The sequence below is a fragment of the Nicotiana tabacum genome, chromosome 6 (assembly GCF_000715075.1).
Source record: "Nicotiana tabacum cultivar K326 chromosome 6, ASM71507v2, whole genome shotgun sequence".
Lineage (NCBI taxonomy): Eukaryota > Viridiplantae > Streptophyta > Magnoliopsida > Solanales > Solanaceae > Nicotiana > Nicotiana tabacum.
Window position 1 is genome coordinate 144489863 of NC_134085.1, and position 18884 is coordinate 144508746.

At 39.3% G+C, this 18884-nt stretch overlaps 1 protein-coding gene across 1 annotated transcript; it reads right to left on the reverse strand.

The window, feature by feature from the left end:
- Positions 1–17128: 17128 nt before the first annotated feature.
- On the reverse strand, positions 17129–17614 carry LOC142182088 (zinc finger BED domain-containing protein DAYSLEEPER-like). The gene has a single exon (XM_075256010.1). It carries the CDS (start codon positions 17612–17614, stop codon positions 17129–17131), a length of 486 nt encoding a protein of 161 aa, XP_075112111.1.
- Between the last annotated feature and the right edge of the window lie 1270 nt (positions 17615–18884).

An 18884-nucleotide genomic window follows, 5' to 3' on the forward strand; every position in this document is an offset into this window, starting at 1 on the left:
CAAAAGTAATCAAAATTTAGCCATTTTTTATGTGAAGATAAAATCTCAACAAAAATACCCTTAAAATCCGGAAAAATTCCATCATAATATGCTGGAGTACGAATTTTTTACTTATAAGATTCCAGCATAATGTGCTGGAATTTCATAATATGCTGAAGTTCCAACATATTATGGTGGAAGTTTAAACGCATGAGCTCCATAATTCAGCATATTATGTTGGAACTTTCCATTTGTCGGAGTTCCAACATAATACGTTGGATGTTTATACGCAGGAGCTTCATAATTCAGCATATTATGCTGGAACTTTTCGTGTTTCAGCAAAATAGTGACTATTTTTTATTGACTTTGCAAATGCTGGCTATTTTTTAATTACCAGTCTGAAAATTGGCTAGCCCATGAGTTTACCTCGAAAATACGAGTAACAATTAAACTTATTTTTGATTTCAAAGATATGTGATTTAATCCAATACTAATTAATAAATATGGAATCTAATGTATAAATTTAAGAGTAAGGCAAGTCAAACTAATTGCGTAAAAAGACCTCGTCCTCGAGCAAAGGCGACCTCGAGGTAAATGAATAAGAACAGTAGAATAATAATAAGATGATTCAGATGAACAATAGGTAGAAAAGTAAGAGAGTATATTATTTGCCAATGATTGATGATGTTTACAAATAATTGGGGTCCCCTTTATATAGCAGGGGAACCCTAAATAAGGTACATTTCTATTTACAGTAAATAATCTTATTGGAACAGCTATCTAACCGCCTAGTACGGATTCGTACTTAGGTCGTACGAATCTATTCCATAATTTACGCCATGATCTTGGGAATGTGGCGAGAATCTTGTCCTTCTGTAACAAACCCGTCACGGCATTATTTCAGTGTCAATCATACTCGGCTTCGATGCTCGCCGCGTACTCCGATCTTTAAACCCTATACTCGGTCATCGGTCTCAGACTCCGTTCATCAACTTCGGACTCAGCTCATCGGCCTCAGTCTCGACCCATCCTAAACTTGGGCTTGAAGTGATTTTTCGAGGCTGTGAAATCGGGCATACCTGATTTCGACCGTATACAGATAGTCCCCGCGTTTCTTAGAGTAAGATGATAAGAAAAGATTTGGTTCTCGATCCTCTGATGCCTCAATCATGATGTCAATCTCGTGATGTCAGCGACTGAAGTGACTGAAAGGTCGTTTCTGCGTAGTTCCCAAGGTCATTAATTGTAGGCGGCTGACGATCGGCTATTGGCTTCCCCAAACCGTTAAGGAGGCCTTTATAAATAGGCCAAGTTCACAATTTTTACATTTTTTACTACTCAAATCACTCTTAAAATTTCACTAGCTTCTTCATCTTCTCTAAGCTCACCCTTTTCTCAATTTGTTCTTGCTACAGCATCTACTCCTTCTATTATTTTGAATTTCTCAACAACAATGGCTAAAACATCTAAGACCGTTCCTCAGAAATAAAAAGTTTCCTCATCATCACGGTCGACCAGAGGTAGAACAGTGGTGCCACCTCGTATCGAGGAGTGCATTCCCGGGCCATGCGAGATAACTTTTGATTTTAAAATTGATAAACTTGTGTCGACACCAGGTCGATGTGAGCCCATGTGTCGATACATCTTCTTGATAACTGAAAGTGAACTTGAACAGGTGAAAAAGGATTGCAATTGAGAGAATAAGGATGTTGTGATCCCCTCCCTCGAAGAGGACATTACCACCCATAAGGTAGGATACTTAAGCGTGTATACATACCCTTTTACACTGGGTCCCGTAGATCCATCGTTAGGTCCCGTAGATCTAGTCATTCTTGATTTTTGCCAACAATACTAGGTGACACCTAGCCAAATTTATCCTTCTTTTTGGCGCATTGTCAATTTGATCCGGTATTTCTCAGGCCAAATTGAGGGGATGCCCTTTACCCTCGACCACCTGATCAGGCTATACAACCCTCGCCTTTATTGAGGTGGTCTCATAAAGCTGCAGCACCGATCCTCAAAATATCTTTTCAGCATCGATGAGAACAAGGACCGAGGATGGATGAGCCGGTTTGTCCAAATCAGGACCTCCGATCTGATTCCTGCTAAGAGGATGCCATTCCCCGAGGAGTGGAACATGAAACGTAAGTACAGATTTATCGATGGTGACTTTATATTCTGCTTTCCCTACTCTTTCTCGATCTCATCTTTTTCTCGATCTAATCCATTTCTGATGGTGCAGCTGTTTCTTGGTTTCCTGGCACGGTCTCGGACCTCGCAGGTTGGGTCCGGCAACTGTCCTCCACTTTTTCATACGTGGAACACAGTTGGCGTAACTTGGCCAAGGGTCGATAGGAAGCTAAAAACCATGGTGAGTTCTCTTGTTCACATGTTTATGTTTCTTAGTGAAATACTCACTTTATCATTATGTATGCCTCGAAGATGCCATTGCTATGCGGCCACCCCCGCCCGATGAAGAAAAAATCCCAAAGCCCACCAAGGAAAATAAAAGGAAAAGGGGGTCGCCTACAAGTTCCCCGAAGCCAAAGAAAAACAAGGCTCGAATTCCATGGCCTTATCTTCAGAACGGCCCAACACCTTCAGGATGAGGATGAGGATGGAGGAGATGACGACTGCCTGCTGGTAGCTCGGAAGAGAGGAAGCACTGACGCTTCGAACGCCCCTGAACCGATGGTAGCTGATGTGGTTCAATCTTGAACCGAAAAAATTTCGGAGGGGAGCTCGAGCAAAGTCCCCGAGCCATCAGGTAGAAAAAGTGTGTCTCGTCCCGGGGGATATTTGGTGGGCGAGCTCGAAGAGCCTAATTCCAAGGCCCTCTAAAGAGAAGATAATATCCCAAGTGAATCACTTGGGATAATCAATGTAGATGACTCGCCGCCAGGACCGATGTTCTCCGAAGGGCAATTCTGAGATGCCCGGGCCATGAGGACTCCTGATATGGGAACAACCCATAAAGGGAGTGATATTATTTGGGAGTACCTTGCGGGGATCAATGATTGTCCCGATACTGACGCCTCGTTTATTTTTTATGAGGCCCAAAGGCTTCTCAAACAAGTAAGTTTTTGTTTTCATAATTACACTCGAGTTTAATTCTCATTTTTCTAAGTCTAACTACTTTTCTTTATGTGAAGGTTGTGTCGCTTCACCGACAAGCATTTTCCAAATCTTGGGCTGAGCTTGCCCGATACAAAGCTGAACTCAAGAACTCGGTGGAAGAGAGGGATGTCCTTAAGCACCTTTATGTACAAAGAGAGAAGGAGGTCAGGGATCTCCGAGTCGAGTTGGCGAATGCTCGTTAAGAACAGACTGAGTTTATTGAAAAGGTAATATAGCCTTTGAGGGTCTGTTATGCATTTACTTGATTTGGCAACTAACACTTCAACCTTGCAGGCCCAGCAGAAAGGCGAGCTAGTATAGCAGCTTCGAGAAGAGCTCAAGATGAAAGAGTCCGAGACCCTAGGGTGGAAGCAACACATGGACCGTTTCACCTTAGAGAAAGATACACTTCGAGAATAGCTGACTTCAATCGAATGCCAACTTCAAAATGCAAAGGATGAAATCTTGGTCTGGAGCCGCAAAATCGAGGAGCTCGAAGCTAAATCAGCCGCTGAGCTTGCGAAGGCCAAATCTGAGGCAGAGGCATTTGTGTCCTCGTACCGAGATGACACTGAAGCTGCTAACACTTGGGCACACGAAATCTCCATTACGGCTGAAGTTAAGTTATCATGTGCTCTCGACCATGCCAAGCGACAGTCCCGGAGAGAAACTCTCGAGGAGGTGCACGCTCGTGGGTTTGACCTCTTAGCTGATATTGAAAAAGCAAAAACATTGAAGGAAGAGGCTGTCGCTTTGCTCTCCGATGACGAGGATTCTGCTAGTGGATCCGGGAGCGGAGGAGATGAGGATGAAGTCCCCGAGGAGGAGATTCCCGAAGATGCAGCTCCCGATGATGCAGCTCTTGAGGATGTGGCTTCCAAATATGTGGTTCCCGAGGATGTGGCCCCGAAGTAGATTAGGTTCCTTTGTTTTGTTTTTTGTAAGGCCCTTTGTGGGCGTTGTAAATACTCTATGTGAATATAAGAAATTCCATTTCTTCTTGTTTTATTTCCGACGTGTATTGAATAATGCTTTGTCTTTGTTTTGTGAAAAATTTTGATAACTTCATTTGCTTAGATTCTGAATAGAACAAACCCTTAGGTTTTTTAATGATCAATGGGCGATCTTTGAACTTATAACAGAATATCTCTTAAAGTTTTTGTTAATCCTCGAGCTAAGCTTAAGTTGATTTGATGTGAGCTCGGGATGATGGGACTCTTGAGTCCGAGTTGAGCGAGAGTAAGGTCTCGAACTCTACATGTTTCGGCCCTTAGGCTCTTTTATGTTGGCCCTTAGGCTCTTTAAGTTGGGCCAATTCGGCCTCTAAGACGGCTATAATTTTTCCCTCTATTCGGCTAAAAGACTTAGTGAAAATTTCTTTATGCCTTAGCATGTATTTTTTGTACCCGTTCGATTTTTCGAAGGTTCGATCGATCGAAACCTCATTCATAATCCATTTGTGTTACGATAATTGAATACCTCTTGAGGATTTTTCGAAGGTTGATGTTATCGAAGCCTTTAAATTATTCGAGGGCTGATTTTATCGAAGCCCTTTTTTATTTGCTTCTGCCGAGGGTAGCCTGATTTAACCGGTTTTTTCGAAGTATTAGAAGGACTTTAACTTATGGAAGAAGTCGGACGTCTCCGAGCTGCATTATTTCAACCGTAGCCTTTTTTATATAACCATAGTCTTTAATATGCTCGTAGCCTTTAATATGACCGTAGCCTTCGGGTATGTCTCTTAGACTTGTTTCCCGATAATCTTTCAAACTTGTTCGAAAGGTTAGTCCTCGAGTATAATAGCCTTGGCCTTTATGTCGAGGGGATGTCTTTTTGAGGTCTTATGAATTCAAGTTTAGATGACTCGAATGTGTTGACTGTCGATGATAGTCCCCGGGTATTCGGGGTATATTTTTTGCATTTTGTCCCTTGAGCCATTTCTCGCAGAATTACAAGTATGAAGCTCGTATAACAGTAGACTTCTTTGAGACACAAAATGTTTTGATATAGAAAGAATGCTTCTTTGAATAATTGATACATGTGTACATGTTTTGTCGTCGGGCTCAATTATTCTGTATGGACACGGTTTATCTGACCGTTTGGCCCATTACAAAGTTTTCCTATCGAGTCCCTCTTTGGCGTGAAGTATTTTCCTCGAAAATATAATCTCTGAGGGTGATGCCCCCCAGTATTCGATGTTAAAGACGATGCTTCAAGAAACCTTGCATTGCTTCAAGGAAATGACTCTAGATCATGTTCCTCAAGAACAAAACAGTGAGGCCGATGCACTTTCCAACTTAGGGTTGTAAGCACGTGATTTTTGCCCTATGAGAGAAATACTCCCAAAAAAATCAAAATAAAACAATTTTCCTTTGTGTGCAATTTTGAGAATTTTCATGGCATTTTTGATAATTATTTGTATTTTGTCCATGCATGTTTATTTGTTAAATTAATAAAAAATACAAAAATATGTCGCATTTGCATTTAGGATTTAATTCTACAATTAGAAGTAATTAAGTTTGTTTTACAAGAATGAAAATTACAAAAATATGCATCGTTTGCATTTTTAGCATTCAATGTCAAATTGTGCAATTTTGTTTTAATTGGTGTTTAATTATGTATGATAATTGTTGCTAGGAATTAATTAGTATTTTTGATAAGTTAATTTAGTTTATAACATTTTTAGAATTTTAGTTTTATTTAAAGAAAAATAAAAGAAGAAAAATAAGCAATAGAATATTTGGTTTGGAGCCCCGAGGGCTCGGGAGTGTTTCGGAGGTGTCTCGGAGTGATTTCGGACTTAGGAAAAATTGCAGAAAATTCTGTTGTGCCCAGAAAATTTTAGGTGCGAGTAGTCCAGTTTGGAAGCTCATATCTTGTAATCTATAAGAAATCAGAAAAAGTGCAAAACACGATAGTTGTAGCCCATATATTCTAGTTTTCGGAAAGTTAAACCATTCGCGATTTGGATATCATCTCTGAAAGTTACGATGGATCGAAAAGGGCTGCTGGAGCAATTTCAGCAGAATTTACGATGCACTTTAGAAGCTCATATCTCGGGATATATAAAGAGTTATATGGTGTACAACCTATCAAATTAAATATCTTTGAGTCTAGTTTCTAAATCTTCAAACCGTTTGTCATTTGGATATTTATATAAGACGTTATGGGTGCTTAAACAGAAGGTGTCCGACAAGGAACAATTTTAATAGGATGTACAACTTGTATAGCACAAGTTCAAGGTACAACTCGACGAAGCACAGACAGATTCTTTTATACACGGATTTAGCTCACTTTTCTTCATTTCTTCAAAGTATGGACGATTTTTGGGGAGCTTCAAGAGGGTATTTTCATCATCAATATGAAGGTAAGTTATCCCCACCTATTTTGAGTTAAGTATATCAATTATGTATGGATTTGAGCTTGAAAATTGTAGAAAAATTGAGGATTTAGGCCTAGGAATTTGAAAATAAGATTTGGTGATTTGAGGGGTCAAATGAACTCTGATTTTGGTAAATTTTATATGTACGGACTCGTGGCGAGACGAGGAATCCGGTGATATGACTTTTGTAATTTTTCGAGAAGTGGGCCCGGGGCTCGGGTTTTGCAAATTTCGTGATTTTCGATATTTTTTGAGTCTTTTCGATTGGGTTATATTCCCTTAGCCTATTGTAATATATTACTTGTGGTTTTGGCAAGATTCGACACGCGAGGAGGTCGATTCGAAAGGAAAGGGCATCGCGGAGTAGACTTTTGGCCGTCTTGAGGTGAGTAATAGATGTAAATGTTGTTCTGAGGGTTTGAAACCCCGGACTTTCACATCGTAATGCTATATTGAGGCGTGACACGCACTCCATGGCGAGTGCGGGGTCGGATACTATTGGGGATTGTGACTTGGTCCATCCCGTGTGATGTTTATACTATACTGGTGATTGATACACATACTTCATTGATATTACTGGGCTTGATGCCATGTTTGGGGCCTTGTGCCGATTTGTAAAATCCTTCGAGGATTGATATTACAGCTTAGCATGATTTGCATATCATTTAATTTCAGTCCAAGGTTTTAAATGTTGTTTTGCAAACTCAGCCATAATTCTAAGTGTTGAAAACTAAAATGATATTTTTAAATGTATTCCGGGCTGGGAACTACTGTTTTGTAAATGCCCAAGGGGCTTATTATATTATTTTCTGGACTGATTATAAAGTGACTTGAAACAGTGGTAACAATGACACTGTGTGATATACTTGAAACAGTGATAATAATGACACTGTGTGATATACTTGAAACAGTGGTAACAATGACACTGTGTGATATACTTGAAATAGTGGTAACAATGACACTGGTGATATACTTAAATAGTGGTAACAATGGCACTGTATGATATAAATTGGTCAGGTAACAATGGCTGACCGGTCAGGTAACAATGACTGACCAAGATATCGCGTTTGGGCTGTAGGAGCCCCTCCGGAGTCTGTACACACCCCCAGTGAGCGCCGTCGACAATAAATAAATATGGATGGCTCGGGCTGCACGCCGCAGTGGGTACTGGAATGTACCATCATATGCATTGCATTGCATTCATGTATTTGTATTTATACTGGTGTTTAGCTGCTCAATTCCATATGTTGCTGTATATTCAGATTGTAGCTTACTTTGTGTATTTACTAGATTTTCTTATCTTCGGACTGTAGTTACTTTTATTACTCACTGGGTCGAAGTACTCACTTTACTTCCTGCACCTTGTGTCCAGATCCAGGGCAGTCTCAGGCTCAGTAGATCCAGTTGATCAGCAGATCCAGCCTCTGGGAGTATCGAGGTAGCTGCACGGCGTTCGCAGCGATTGATCTTCTCCCTCATATCCTGTCTCTTTATTTCCGCATTATCGGACTTTGGATATACCGTGTATTAGGATGATATTCTGTATTTTAGAGGCTCAGATTCGTGACACCGGATCCTAGTGAGATTATATTGTGTATTTTGTTAAAATCTTCAGTACGTTAATCTTGCTTAATTGATATTTCTTTCCGCTATTTTTGATAAATTGGGTTAAGTGTTGAATAATGGTCGGGGTTGCCTAGTAATGTGCTGGGCGCCATCACGATCGGGATTTGGGTCGCGACAATCTATGTATGTTCCCCGATGTCCACTTGCCGCCTGGTTTCAAGACTCCCAAATTTGAAAAGTACGATGGACATGGAGATCCCATAGTCCGCCTGAAAAGGTATTGCAATCAACTGAGAGGTGCGGGAAGAAATGAAGAATTGTTGATGGCTTATTTTGTGGAAAGCCTTACGGGAGTAGCCTCCGAATGGTTTATGGATCAAGACACGTCTCGCTGGTATATCTGGGATGACATGGCACAGGCCTTTGTCAAACAGTTCCAATACAGCCTCGACATTGCCCCAGACCGCATTTCCCTTTCAAACCTGAAGAAGAAACCAATTGAAAGTTTCAGGGAATATGCCATTAAATGGAGAGAGCAAGCAGCTCGAGTTAAGCCACCTATGGATGACCACGAGCTAATAACTGTCTTCCTTCAAGCGCAAGAGCCAGATTACTTTCAAAACATGATGTCCACAGTTGGCAAATCCTTCTCGGAAGCAATCAAAATGGGAGAAATGATAGAGAATGGTCTTAAGACAGGCAAAATTATAAGTCAAGCAGTTTTTAAAGCCGCAACTCACACTGTCCGGGTTGAGTCTGATAATTTTAGCGACACAAAAGAGAAGATTGAAGAAATCATGATGACATCAGGGTCAAGAAGAGGTCCCAGGAGAACATCTCGAAGGTATGAGCAGCCTCCTCAAGTTTTCCATGAATGCCCTGTGCATTATTATCCACCTCAGAACCCACAACACTCTGTTGTTCCACCTCAGTATGTTGCCCAGCAACCAAAACACCCCAGAAGGCGAGCACGAGCATCACAAAATCTCCAGAAGCCTCCACATAACTTTCAGGTTCCCTATAACCCACATCCAAGCCAGAGGTATAAAGGGTAACGAAGGTTGAAAGATAATTTTACACCAATAGGAGAGTCCTATGAAAGCTTATTTGAGAAGTTAAAGCATCATGACATGATTGCATCTATTCCTCCACATCATGTGGACCCACGTGCAAGAAGCTTTGACCCTTCTAAAAGGTGTGAATACCATTCCAATACCCAGGGGCACAATGTTGAAAGTTGTCGGGATTTGAAAAGAGAAATAGAAAGGATGATCCAGGAAAATCTAATTGTGATCCAAGATAGTGACACCCAGAACATCGCGCAGAATCCTTTACCTACACATCATGATGAACACTTTGTGGGAAAGATGCCTGATGACAGGGAGCACTCGAATCCTATTGGGAACTTGTTGACTGAGGTTAATGATGTTGAAGTTGGTAATGGTCTAGGCAATATTGATGTGAAGCTCAGTGGCTAAGATGCCAGGTTTGATAATTGGAAAGAGACTTCATCTCTTGGCTAGCTGGAGAGGAGTCTTGGTGGTTTATTTTGTTGACATTTCTGTTATCCGGGTTATTTTCAGGGTTGTAATCCGGATATTGTCTTATGATCCAAACCTTTCTATCCTTTTATTTTGCCTAGTTTATTTTTCGTAGTAACTCGTTTAGTGTTGTATAGGTTCGTTTTAGGTTTGTTCCCAGGTTGTACCCCAGTTGTTTTGCTTGTTTTGTTATACGAACCGTTTCACCGCTTGTCTAATGCAAATTCCGGTCTTTTGTTACCTCCAGTCATCTTATTTGTTTAGTTCTTTTTATTTTGTCCTTGTTCAAATGCCAATTCTAGTGACATGACATGCGCACACAGTTTTGGCCTACTCTTAAAAGTTAATCATAAAACCATTGAGAGGTGATCGGAACATTTCAAGGAAATAAGGACGGTTTGAGATTATTCGAATCTCGAATCATGTGGAACTGGGGAAAGTAAAACATAAAGAAAACTGTTAAAGGCAAAATTCGCCAAATTGACATGAGGGTCGTTCATGATAATGAGAGTGAGAGTGTTGCCCAACGGTGCTTTAGAGATGACAAATGAAAAAGCAAATGTGTGAATATAATTGTCAAGTTCAGCACCATCAGAAGAGGCTAAAAATCTTTGTTTAATTGTGTTGTTTGCACTTGACATGTTTTGAAAATTGGAATGACGAAGACATTTTGTTCTGCAACCTAAACACTTTATCCTTCGTTACCCCTTTTGAGCCTTATGTATTTTCTTTCATACCCCTCATTCGAAATCAGTAGCAAAGGTTAGAAACACAAACGTGGAAGAAAAAAGAAAAAGAAAAAAAAGGAAAAGAAAGCAACAAAAACAACAAAAGAGAAAAAAAAGAAAAATGATAACAAAAACAAAAGAAAGTCAGAAGAAAACAAAGGAATTGGGAACTACGTTTGACCTGATTCCTCAAAGAGGATACGTAGGCGTCTCACAGCTCGGTCATAGTGTACATAGTGTGCATAGTGTAACATAGTATAACAAAAATAAAAATCCCCAAGCAAGAAACTGGGGCAGAAGTTGTGTTTGATGTAAAGAAATCTGGTTCCGAAGGTTGTAAATTTTGAACCAAAATTGATTCATTTTTGAGCCGCTAATACCCTTTCTTTCTAGCCCTATCCAAAATCCTACATTACAGTCCAAAGAAAGACCTTCTGATCAGTCTTCAAAAAATGCCAAGTTAGACAAATGAGAGAGTCTTATCGGTGAACACTCTGATCTCCAAAGAAATATGAGAGAGTCTAGCAGTAACACCCCAGTCCCCAGCTGGAAAGTGATACAAATGAGAGAGCTTTATCGGTGAAAATCTTCACGGGCACCATAAGGCAATGAAAGCTGAGAGAAAATACTAAAATGAGAGAGGCTTGACAGTGAAAACCCTTCGGGCACTACAAGTCGAATAAAGATTGAGAATCAGATGGAAATCACCAGACGAAAGTTGTGAAAGGCGATTAACGACGGAGGATGGGCATATGTGCATGTCATGACCATTAGAGTTGGTATCCACATTTGATAGGATTTTATTTTATAGTTTCCTCATTAGAGAGTCATCTCTTTCCTTTGTCTTTTATTCTGTTCCTTTTTATCTTTCTCCTTTCATAGAAAAATTCCCCAGTAGAGTCTGTTTGATCAGAACAAGTGAGAAATGACTTCAAAATATGCCATCAGCTTTCCAATTATGCAAGACGAGATCTGACTAGAACATCCAAATGGTATAGTTAGAAAGAAACAAGCGCGAGGCCAGTGTCAAGAAAGATATCCCCAGCAAGAGGGAATTGACAAAAGGATGGACGAGTGTCAAGAGGGATATCCTCGCCGAAATCAAAGGTTATAGACCTCAAGGCCAAGGGCCGTGGACAAATCAAGAAAGAACAACGTGGAGAGCAATGGGCATGATTTGGGAAATTCATATGAGACTAAAAGGTCGGAGAAATGCCAGTTTTTGAACTATGCCACAAAAGAAGAGGGATATCCCCAGCAGAAAGGGATCATCCCCAGCAAATAATAACATCCCCAGCAAGTTTTGATAGTGTAATGGAACGTAGAGCAGGGAAGGAGAAAGGGAAAAGTCATCCCCAGTAGGAGTATCACAACCAACCACCACAGTTGAATCTTAAAGGAAATGGCATTGATGGCGGAAAGGCATGCCATAAAGAAGATTATCAAACTGGGGTAGAAAATTTTCTTTTCATTTTGAAAATTTTCTGGAAGTCAAGTATCCACATGGGGAGGAAGAAAGATAACACCAGTCTTAAGGGAAGTGGGTTTTGAACTAGTGTTATCCCCAGCAGTGTTGAAAGAAAAAATAACGAGTTTTAATGAAAGGAGTTGTATCCCCAACGGACGAAACAAAAAGATGAAAATGGTGTTTAGAAAAAGCAAAAGCCATTATCATCCCCAGCAGCTTCCAGAAGAATGATCACCGATTTGAAGGAATAAAATTCCCCAGCAGCGTTATCCTCAACAACGTTATCCCAAGATGATAACACTTTTATCCCCAGCAGTGTTGAGAGAAAATAAAAATTTTGAAGAAGGGGAAGAAAGGAGACTCCCCCAGTGGTATTATCCCCAGCAGGTAAGTAAGTAATTCCCCAACATCATTATCCCCAGCAGTCTCGTGGGAAGACAACACAATCATTTAAAGGAGGAAGCCATCCCCAGCAAGGCCACAAATTGGCCACCATTTTAAAACTGATAAATATTTCTTTGCTTGAGAGTTGAAACAGGAACTAAGCAGCGCAAGGGAAAAAGAAAAGAAAAAGAAGAAATTACAAAGGTAAGTTTCTCAAATCTTTGATCTTTACATTTTCCTCCTAGGATAAAAAGTCCTAGTCTGATGGATTTCCCTCCCGTCAAAATCTTAGTCCGATGAAATTTTCTCCTAAGATATCAAATCTTAGTCCAATGAATCTTTCTCCTAAGATCACAACAAAATGGACCTAGTTTGACGATTTATCTCCTAGAGTCAAAATCTTGGTCCGATGGAATTTTTTTTTTCTCCCAAGATAAGATATCAAATCTTAGTCCGATGAAATTTTCTCCTGAGATATCAAATATTAGTCCGATGAATCTTTCTCCTAAGATCACAACAAAATGGACCTAGTTTGACGATTTATCTCCTAGAGTCAAAATCTTGGTCCGATGGAATTTTTTTCTCCCAAGATAAGATATCAAATCTTAGTCCGATGAAATTTTCTCCTAAGATATCAAATCTTAGTCCGATGAATCTTTCTCCTAAGATCACAACAAAATGGACCTAGTTTGACGATTTATCTCCTAGAGTCAAAATCTTGGTCCGATGGAATTTTTCTCCCAAGATAATATAACAAAATCTTAGTCTGATGAATTTTCTCCTAGGATCAACGTCTTAGTCTGATGAATTTTTTCTCCTAAGATAGAAAACCTAGTCTGATGAATTTTCTCCTAGGATAATTTGAAAAAAAAAAAAGAAAGTTTGAATTTGAAAAAAAAAGGGAGTCATTTTTTTTAGTTCTCATAAGATTATCAATGTTTAGTTGTTGAGGTCAGGAGCCCCCCTGAAGAACAGAATGACGATTTATTTTCGAAGTTGTTGAAATCTCGCCCGCCTGAAGAAAGGAATGGCGATTTTATTTTCGAAGTTGTTGTTGAGGTCAGGAGCCCCCCCCTGAAGAACAGAATGGCGATTTATTTTTCAAAGTTGTTGGTTGAGGTTGGGAGCCCGCCCATATAACAGAGGAATACATTTCAGTCTTTACATTTCAAGTTTTGAAGTTAGGAGCCCGCCCATATAACAGAGGAATACATTTCAGTCTTTAAATTTCAAGTCCAGAGGTTGGGAGCCCGCCCATATAACAGAGGAATACATTTCAGTCTTTAAATTTCAAGTTTTGAAGTTGGGAGCCCACCCATATAACATAGGCATACATTTCAAGTCAGTAAAGCAGAGGAATACAACCGAAATCCCCAGCGGGAAACAACAAGAATCCCCAGCAGAGGAAGGAAGTTCAAGATTCGATGGAAAAATAATGCGAAGCTCACGAGATGGAAATAAGCAGACACCGAGACATCAAAGCAACAAAAGATACAAGAGCACGGCTGAAGATCTAGATAAGATTTTGTAATTCATAGATTATAGTTTAGTCTAGCTTCTTGTTTTCTTTCAGCATGGTGTAATAAGGAGGTCGACAAGCAGTAATAACAGCATGCAACAACAGTAACATTGCAGTCCCATGGTAGTCTCAGCTACCAAAACTTCCCAGACTACATTAACCTGATTCCCTTCTAGCCAGGGATATGTAGGCAACCTTTGAAGCAAAAGTTCGGTTAAATCTTTTTCAAAAAATGCTTCACACGGAGTACTCGGATGGGCAAAAATCGCTCACTTTATCTTTGCACGAAAACTCTTCGTGTTTTCGGACAAAGAGGGGCAGCTGTAAGCACGTGATTTTTGCCCTATGAGAGAAATACTCCCAAAAATTCAAAATAAAACAATTTTCCTTTGTGTGCAATTTTGAGAATTTTCGTGGCATTTTTTGATAATTATTTGTATTTTGTTCATGCATGTTTATTTGTTAAATTAATAAAAAATACAAAAATATGTCGCATTTGCATTTAGGATTTAATTCTACAATTAGAAGTAATTAAGTTTGTTTTACAAGAATGAAAATTACAAAAATATGCATCGTTTGCATTTTTAGCATTCAATGTCAAATTGTGCAATTTTGTTTTAATTGGTGTTTAATTATGTATGATAATTGTTGCTAGGAATTAATTAGTATTTTTGATTAGGGTTGTGCATGGATCAGATCAGATCGGATTTAGCACATTTCGGATTGAAATTTCGGATTTCAGATTCCACAAAATGCAATCTGAATCCGATCCGAATTATATCGGATTGGATCGGATTGCATAATTTCGGATCGGTTTGGTGATCGGATTTTCGGATCGGATTCAACAGTTCATAACAGAACAAAATTAACATAAACAACAGTTCAATTTAACATAGTTCTAATTCTTGTGAACATCAGTCCTAATCCACATAGTTTTTGGTCATTCTATAGTTCTAATTCTTGTGAACAAAGTTCTCGAACATCAGTCCTAATTGACATACACATAGTTAATAATTATAATTCAACAAGAAAAGGAAAACTGCAAATCCTAATTCTATCATAGAATCCATTACATAAACAAAACACAATCTTCATAACAAAACAAAATATACTGAAATCTCAAATATATGTCTAATGAACTGAAACCCTCAACCAGAATTCCTTAATAGACTACACAAAAGAGTTCCAAGTTCCAACTTCTATGGCCATCGCACCCAATCCTGATTCCTAGCACGCTTTCAAGTTCTGCAACACTGCACTTGTCAAAAATGAGAGGATCAGTATGCAACACTGCAACACTGCACTTTCAAGTTCTGGGCAGAACATTTCTCAAACTTCAAAGTTCAAACACAATACACTTATACAACAGAACAAAGTATGCAAGCATGTTGCAATATCCATTTCAACAGAACAAGGCTGAAATACTTGGTGTGGTATATCACACTGCAGATATACTTGGTGTGGTATATCACTCTTGCTCTAGCATTTCAAATACTTGGTGTGGTATATCAGTAGAATTTGGATAAAAGCAAGGCTGGGAAATGTATCAGCACCCAAATGTATCAGCACCCAAGGCTGGGATAAAAGCAATATCAGCACCCAAATGTATCAATTCATTTGGATAAAAGCAGAATTACTAAAGTCTGGGAAATGAAATCCTACCTTCTACATGTCGACGATGCAAGGCTCTCTTCCGGTATTAATAAAGTATGTAGAATAAGATAGTAATAGAATAAATTAGTTTAAAAATAATCTAAAGAAACATAACATAAGTATACATTAAACACAAGTAAAGTAATTAAAGAAATAAATAGTCTTACTCGCTTCAAGTTGTTCAAGATTATCTAAATCTTCTTCAATTTTAACCGGAGTTGTTGATTCGTTCTGAAGCCAATCTTGGACACACACAAGAGCTTGAACCAATCTAGGAGTCAATGAACTCCTAAATGGATCAAGTATGCGTCCACCAGTACTAAAGGCTGATTCTGAGGCAACACTAGAAATAGGAATGGCTAGCACATCACGTGCCATCTCAGCAAGTACGGGAAATCTGGGTGAATTCAACTTCCACCACCCCAGAATTTTAAAATTTTCAAAGTTTTCCTCAACATCTTAACCCAAATATTTATCTAACTCTGTTTTAGAATCAATTACTTCCCCCTTCTTATGCTTCTTTAAATCTAACATGAATTTTGAAAGCGATGATGAAGAAGTAGATGAAGTTGGAGAAGATGGACATGAACCAGGGGAAGATGGAGAAGATGGACATGAACCAGAAGATGGAGAAGATGGAAATGAACCAGAACCACCATTCTTCTTTGCATACACATTGAACAAAGATTCTATGTATGTCTTCACCTCAATTTGTATTTTCACACCTATTGTTTCTCCAAACATGGCAGCAAGAGCAAACGAAAGAGATTGAAACTTGTGGCATGGATCGAACACACATGAAATAAAAATCATTTTGTTCATCTTTTGTGGATCCCCCCAATACTTATCAAACTTCTCTTTCATATTATTTGCCATTTCTTTCAAGGTAGCATCTTCACTTTGCATCAACTCTTTCAAAGAAGAACCAACAACACATATCTCAAGAAAGTGCACATTAGACGTAATATAAAGTGTACCTGATACCTTCAAGGTGAGTTCATAAAATATTTCAAGAAACTTCACAATACGTCTTACACTATCCCAATCAGTACTTAAAAGTGGACCTGCAGGCTGTCCATCCTCACAAATACAGTTAGAAATACATGACATCAAACCATAATCAATATCACAATATTTTGTAAAGGCTTCCTCATAAACTGTATCAACCTTCAACATCAAATATGTGGAGTTCCACCTAGTAGGAACATCCAAGCACAATGATTTTTTAGAAGTTATCCTATCTAGATCACAACATTCTTTAAACTTCTTCCATCTTGCTGGAGATTGTCTAATGTACCTAACATCTTGTCTTATTCGTTCTACAGACACACTCCCTTCTCTTAACCCATCTTGAACAACTAGATTGATGATGTGAGCCATACATCTAACATGAACATGCTTACCTTCCATCAAGTTAGTGTTCCATCTAGTAAATTGTTTGGATAATTCTTTAACCATGACATCGTTAGAACTTGCATTATCAACTGTCACAGTAAAAACTTTATTCACTCCCCACTCAAGTAAACACTTAGCAACACCACTAGCTAAATCTTGACCTTTGTGACTAGTAATTGGACAAAAATTTAATATCTTTTTATGCAAATTCCAATTCTTGTCAACGTAATGTGCTGTAACACACATATAGTTAATTCTTTGAATTGATGTCCATGTATCAGTCGTAATACAAATTCTCTATTTTGATTCTTTAAAAATTGACTTCAAAGCAAGTTTTTCATCATGGTAAATCTCAAAACAATCTCTAGTCATAGTAGTACGAGATGGAATATGAAATTAAGGTTGAAGAGCTCTCACGAAGTCTCTGAATCCATCCTTTTCAACAGAAATGAAGGGTTGTTCATCTATAATTATCATACGAGCTAAAGCCCTCCTACATGCCTCTTGATCAAATTTCCAAGGGATAAGTGAGACATCACCTGTTTGACCTTTCGGTTGAAAAGCTAATTTTGTCTGGCTTGTCTCCGGCTTGTGGGGATTGTTCGGACACTTGAGAAGATGTGATAGCAAATTTCTTGTACCACTGTTTTTGGTGTTAGCTACATATTCTTCTGGACAGTACTTGCATTTCACTTTTTTAACACCCTCGTCATCAGTGAACTTACTGAAGTGTCTCCAAGCCACTGATCTTTCTTTCATGATTTTTCTTTTCTTCGAACCAGAATCAGATTCGACGTTGCTTGTGGAATCATTTGAAGCACCACTTTCACCACATTTTACAATGGCTTGAACTTTATTCACCGTCTCTACCTCATATTCCATCTACGAAACAAAATAAAAAATTAAAATAAAAATCGGATTCAAAATAGTAGTATAGTATGGTCTATTTCTGTTTAAGAAAGTCAAGAGTGAAACCCCCAATTTATTTCATCAATTTTATCCAAGAAATAAAAGAGAACAAACACTTCCTTTAAGCTCTAAGAAAGGGGGAGAAAGAGAGAGAGAGAACGAGAGAGAAGGAGTGATTCTTAGTGTCTTACCAGTTACCAGTGCGGTCGCCGGAACACAGAGAAGAGATAGAGGAAGCGTCGAGCAGAAGGGAGCAGCTTGAGGCGTGAAGACTGAAGTGAGCACTGAGCAGCAGTCTCTGGGTGTGACTTGTGAGGCGTGAAGACTGAAGACTGAAGCCGTGAAGTGAGGCGTGATCAGCAGAATGAAATAAGACCTAACCATAAAAATAAAATTAGTATTTATTATTCCCTTAATAAATTCGGATTTCGGATCGGATCGGGTTCAAACTATAAAAATCCGAATCCAATCCGAAAATCCAAAATTTTAATAAATCAAATCTGAATCCGATCCAAATATCTGAAATACGAAATCCGAATTTGAGCGGATCGGATCGGATTTCGGATATCCGATCCAAATGCACAACCCTATTTTTGATAAGTTAATTTAGTTTATAACTTTTTTAGAATTTTAGTTTTATTTAAAGAAAAATAAAAGAAGAAAAAGAAGCAATAGAAATAAGAAGAAAATCGGACTGGGCCACCTTTTAAATTAAATCAACCAGGCCCAAACCAAATAACCCCTTATCCAACCCAAAAACCCCACCGGGTCGACCCGACCCGGTCCGCCCCATAACCCAAACACCCCCCTTCTTCCATAGCTCCCTCCCATAGCCACATTTGAAGCACCACTTTCACCACATTTGAAACCATAAAACATCAGCCCCCCCCCCCCTTCTCTCCATCTTCTCCAAACAACCCCAAGCTCCCTCCCATAGCTGCTTCTGCTCCCCCTCACGTCTCATGGCTGCCCCGTCTTCATCATCATCTTCTTCGTCATGGCAGCTGCTTCGTCGCCCAACCAGCAGCAACCAGCCTCCTTCTCATGTCCTCCATTGACGAGCAGCAGCGCTGCTGTGTCACCCATTACTGCTGCCCTCGTCGAGCTCTCATGGCTGCTGCTCCTTCTTCTTTCTTCGTCCCCATAGGTCCCAAACGACCATCTGCTAAACGACCTCACGTCCAAACAACCTCCAGCCTCACGTCCAAACAACCATAGCTGCCCTCTCCCATCAAGCTCCAGC

Excerpts from the sequence above, each read along its gene's own strand:
- LOC142182088 (XM_075256010.1), bottom strand. The coding sequence starts at position 17,614 with ATGGAATATGAGGTAGAGACGGTGAATAAAGTTCAAGCCATTGTAAAA.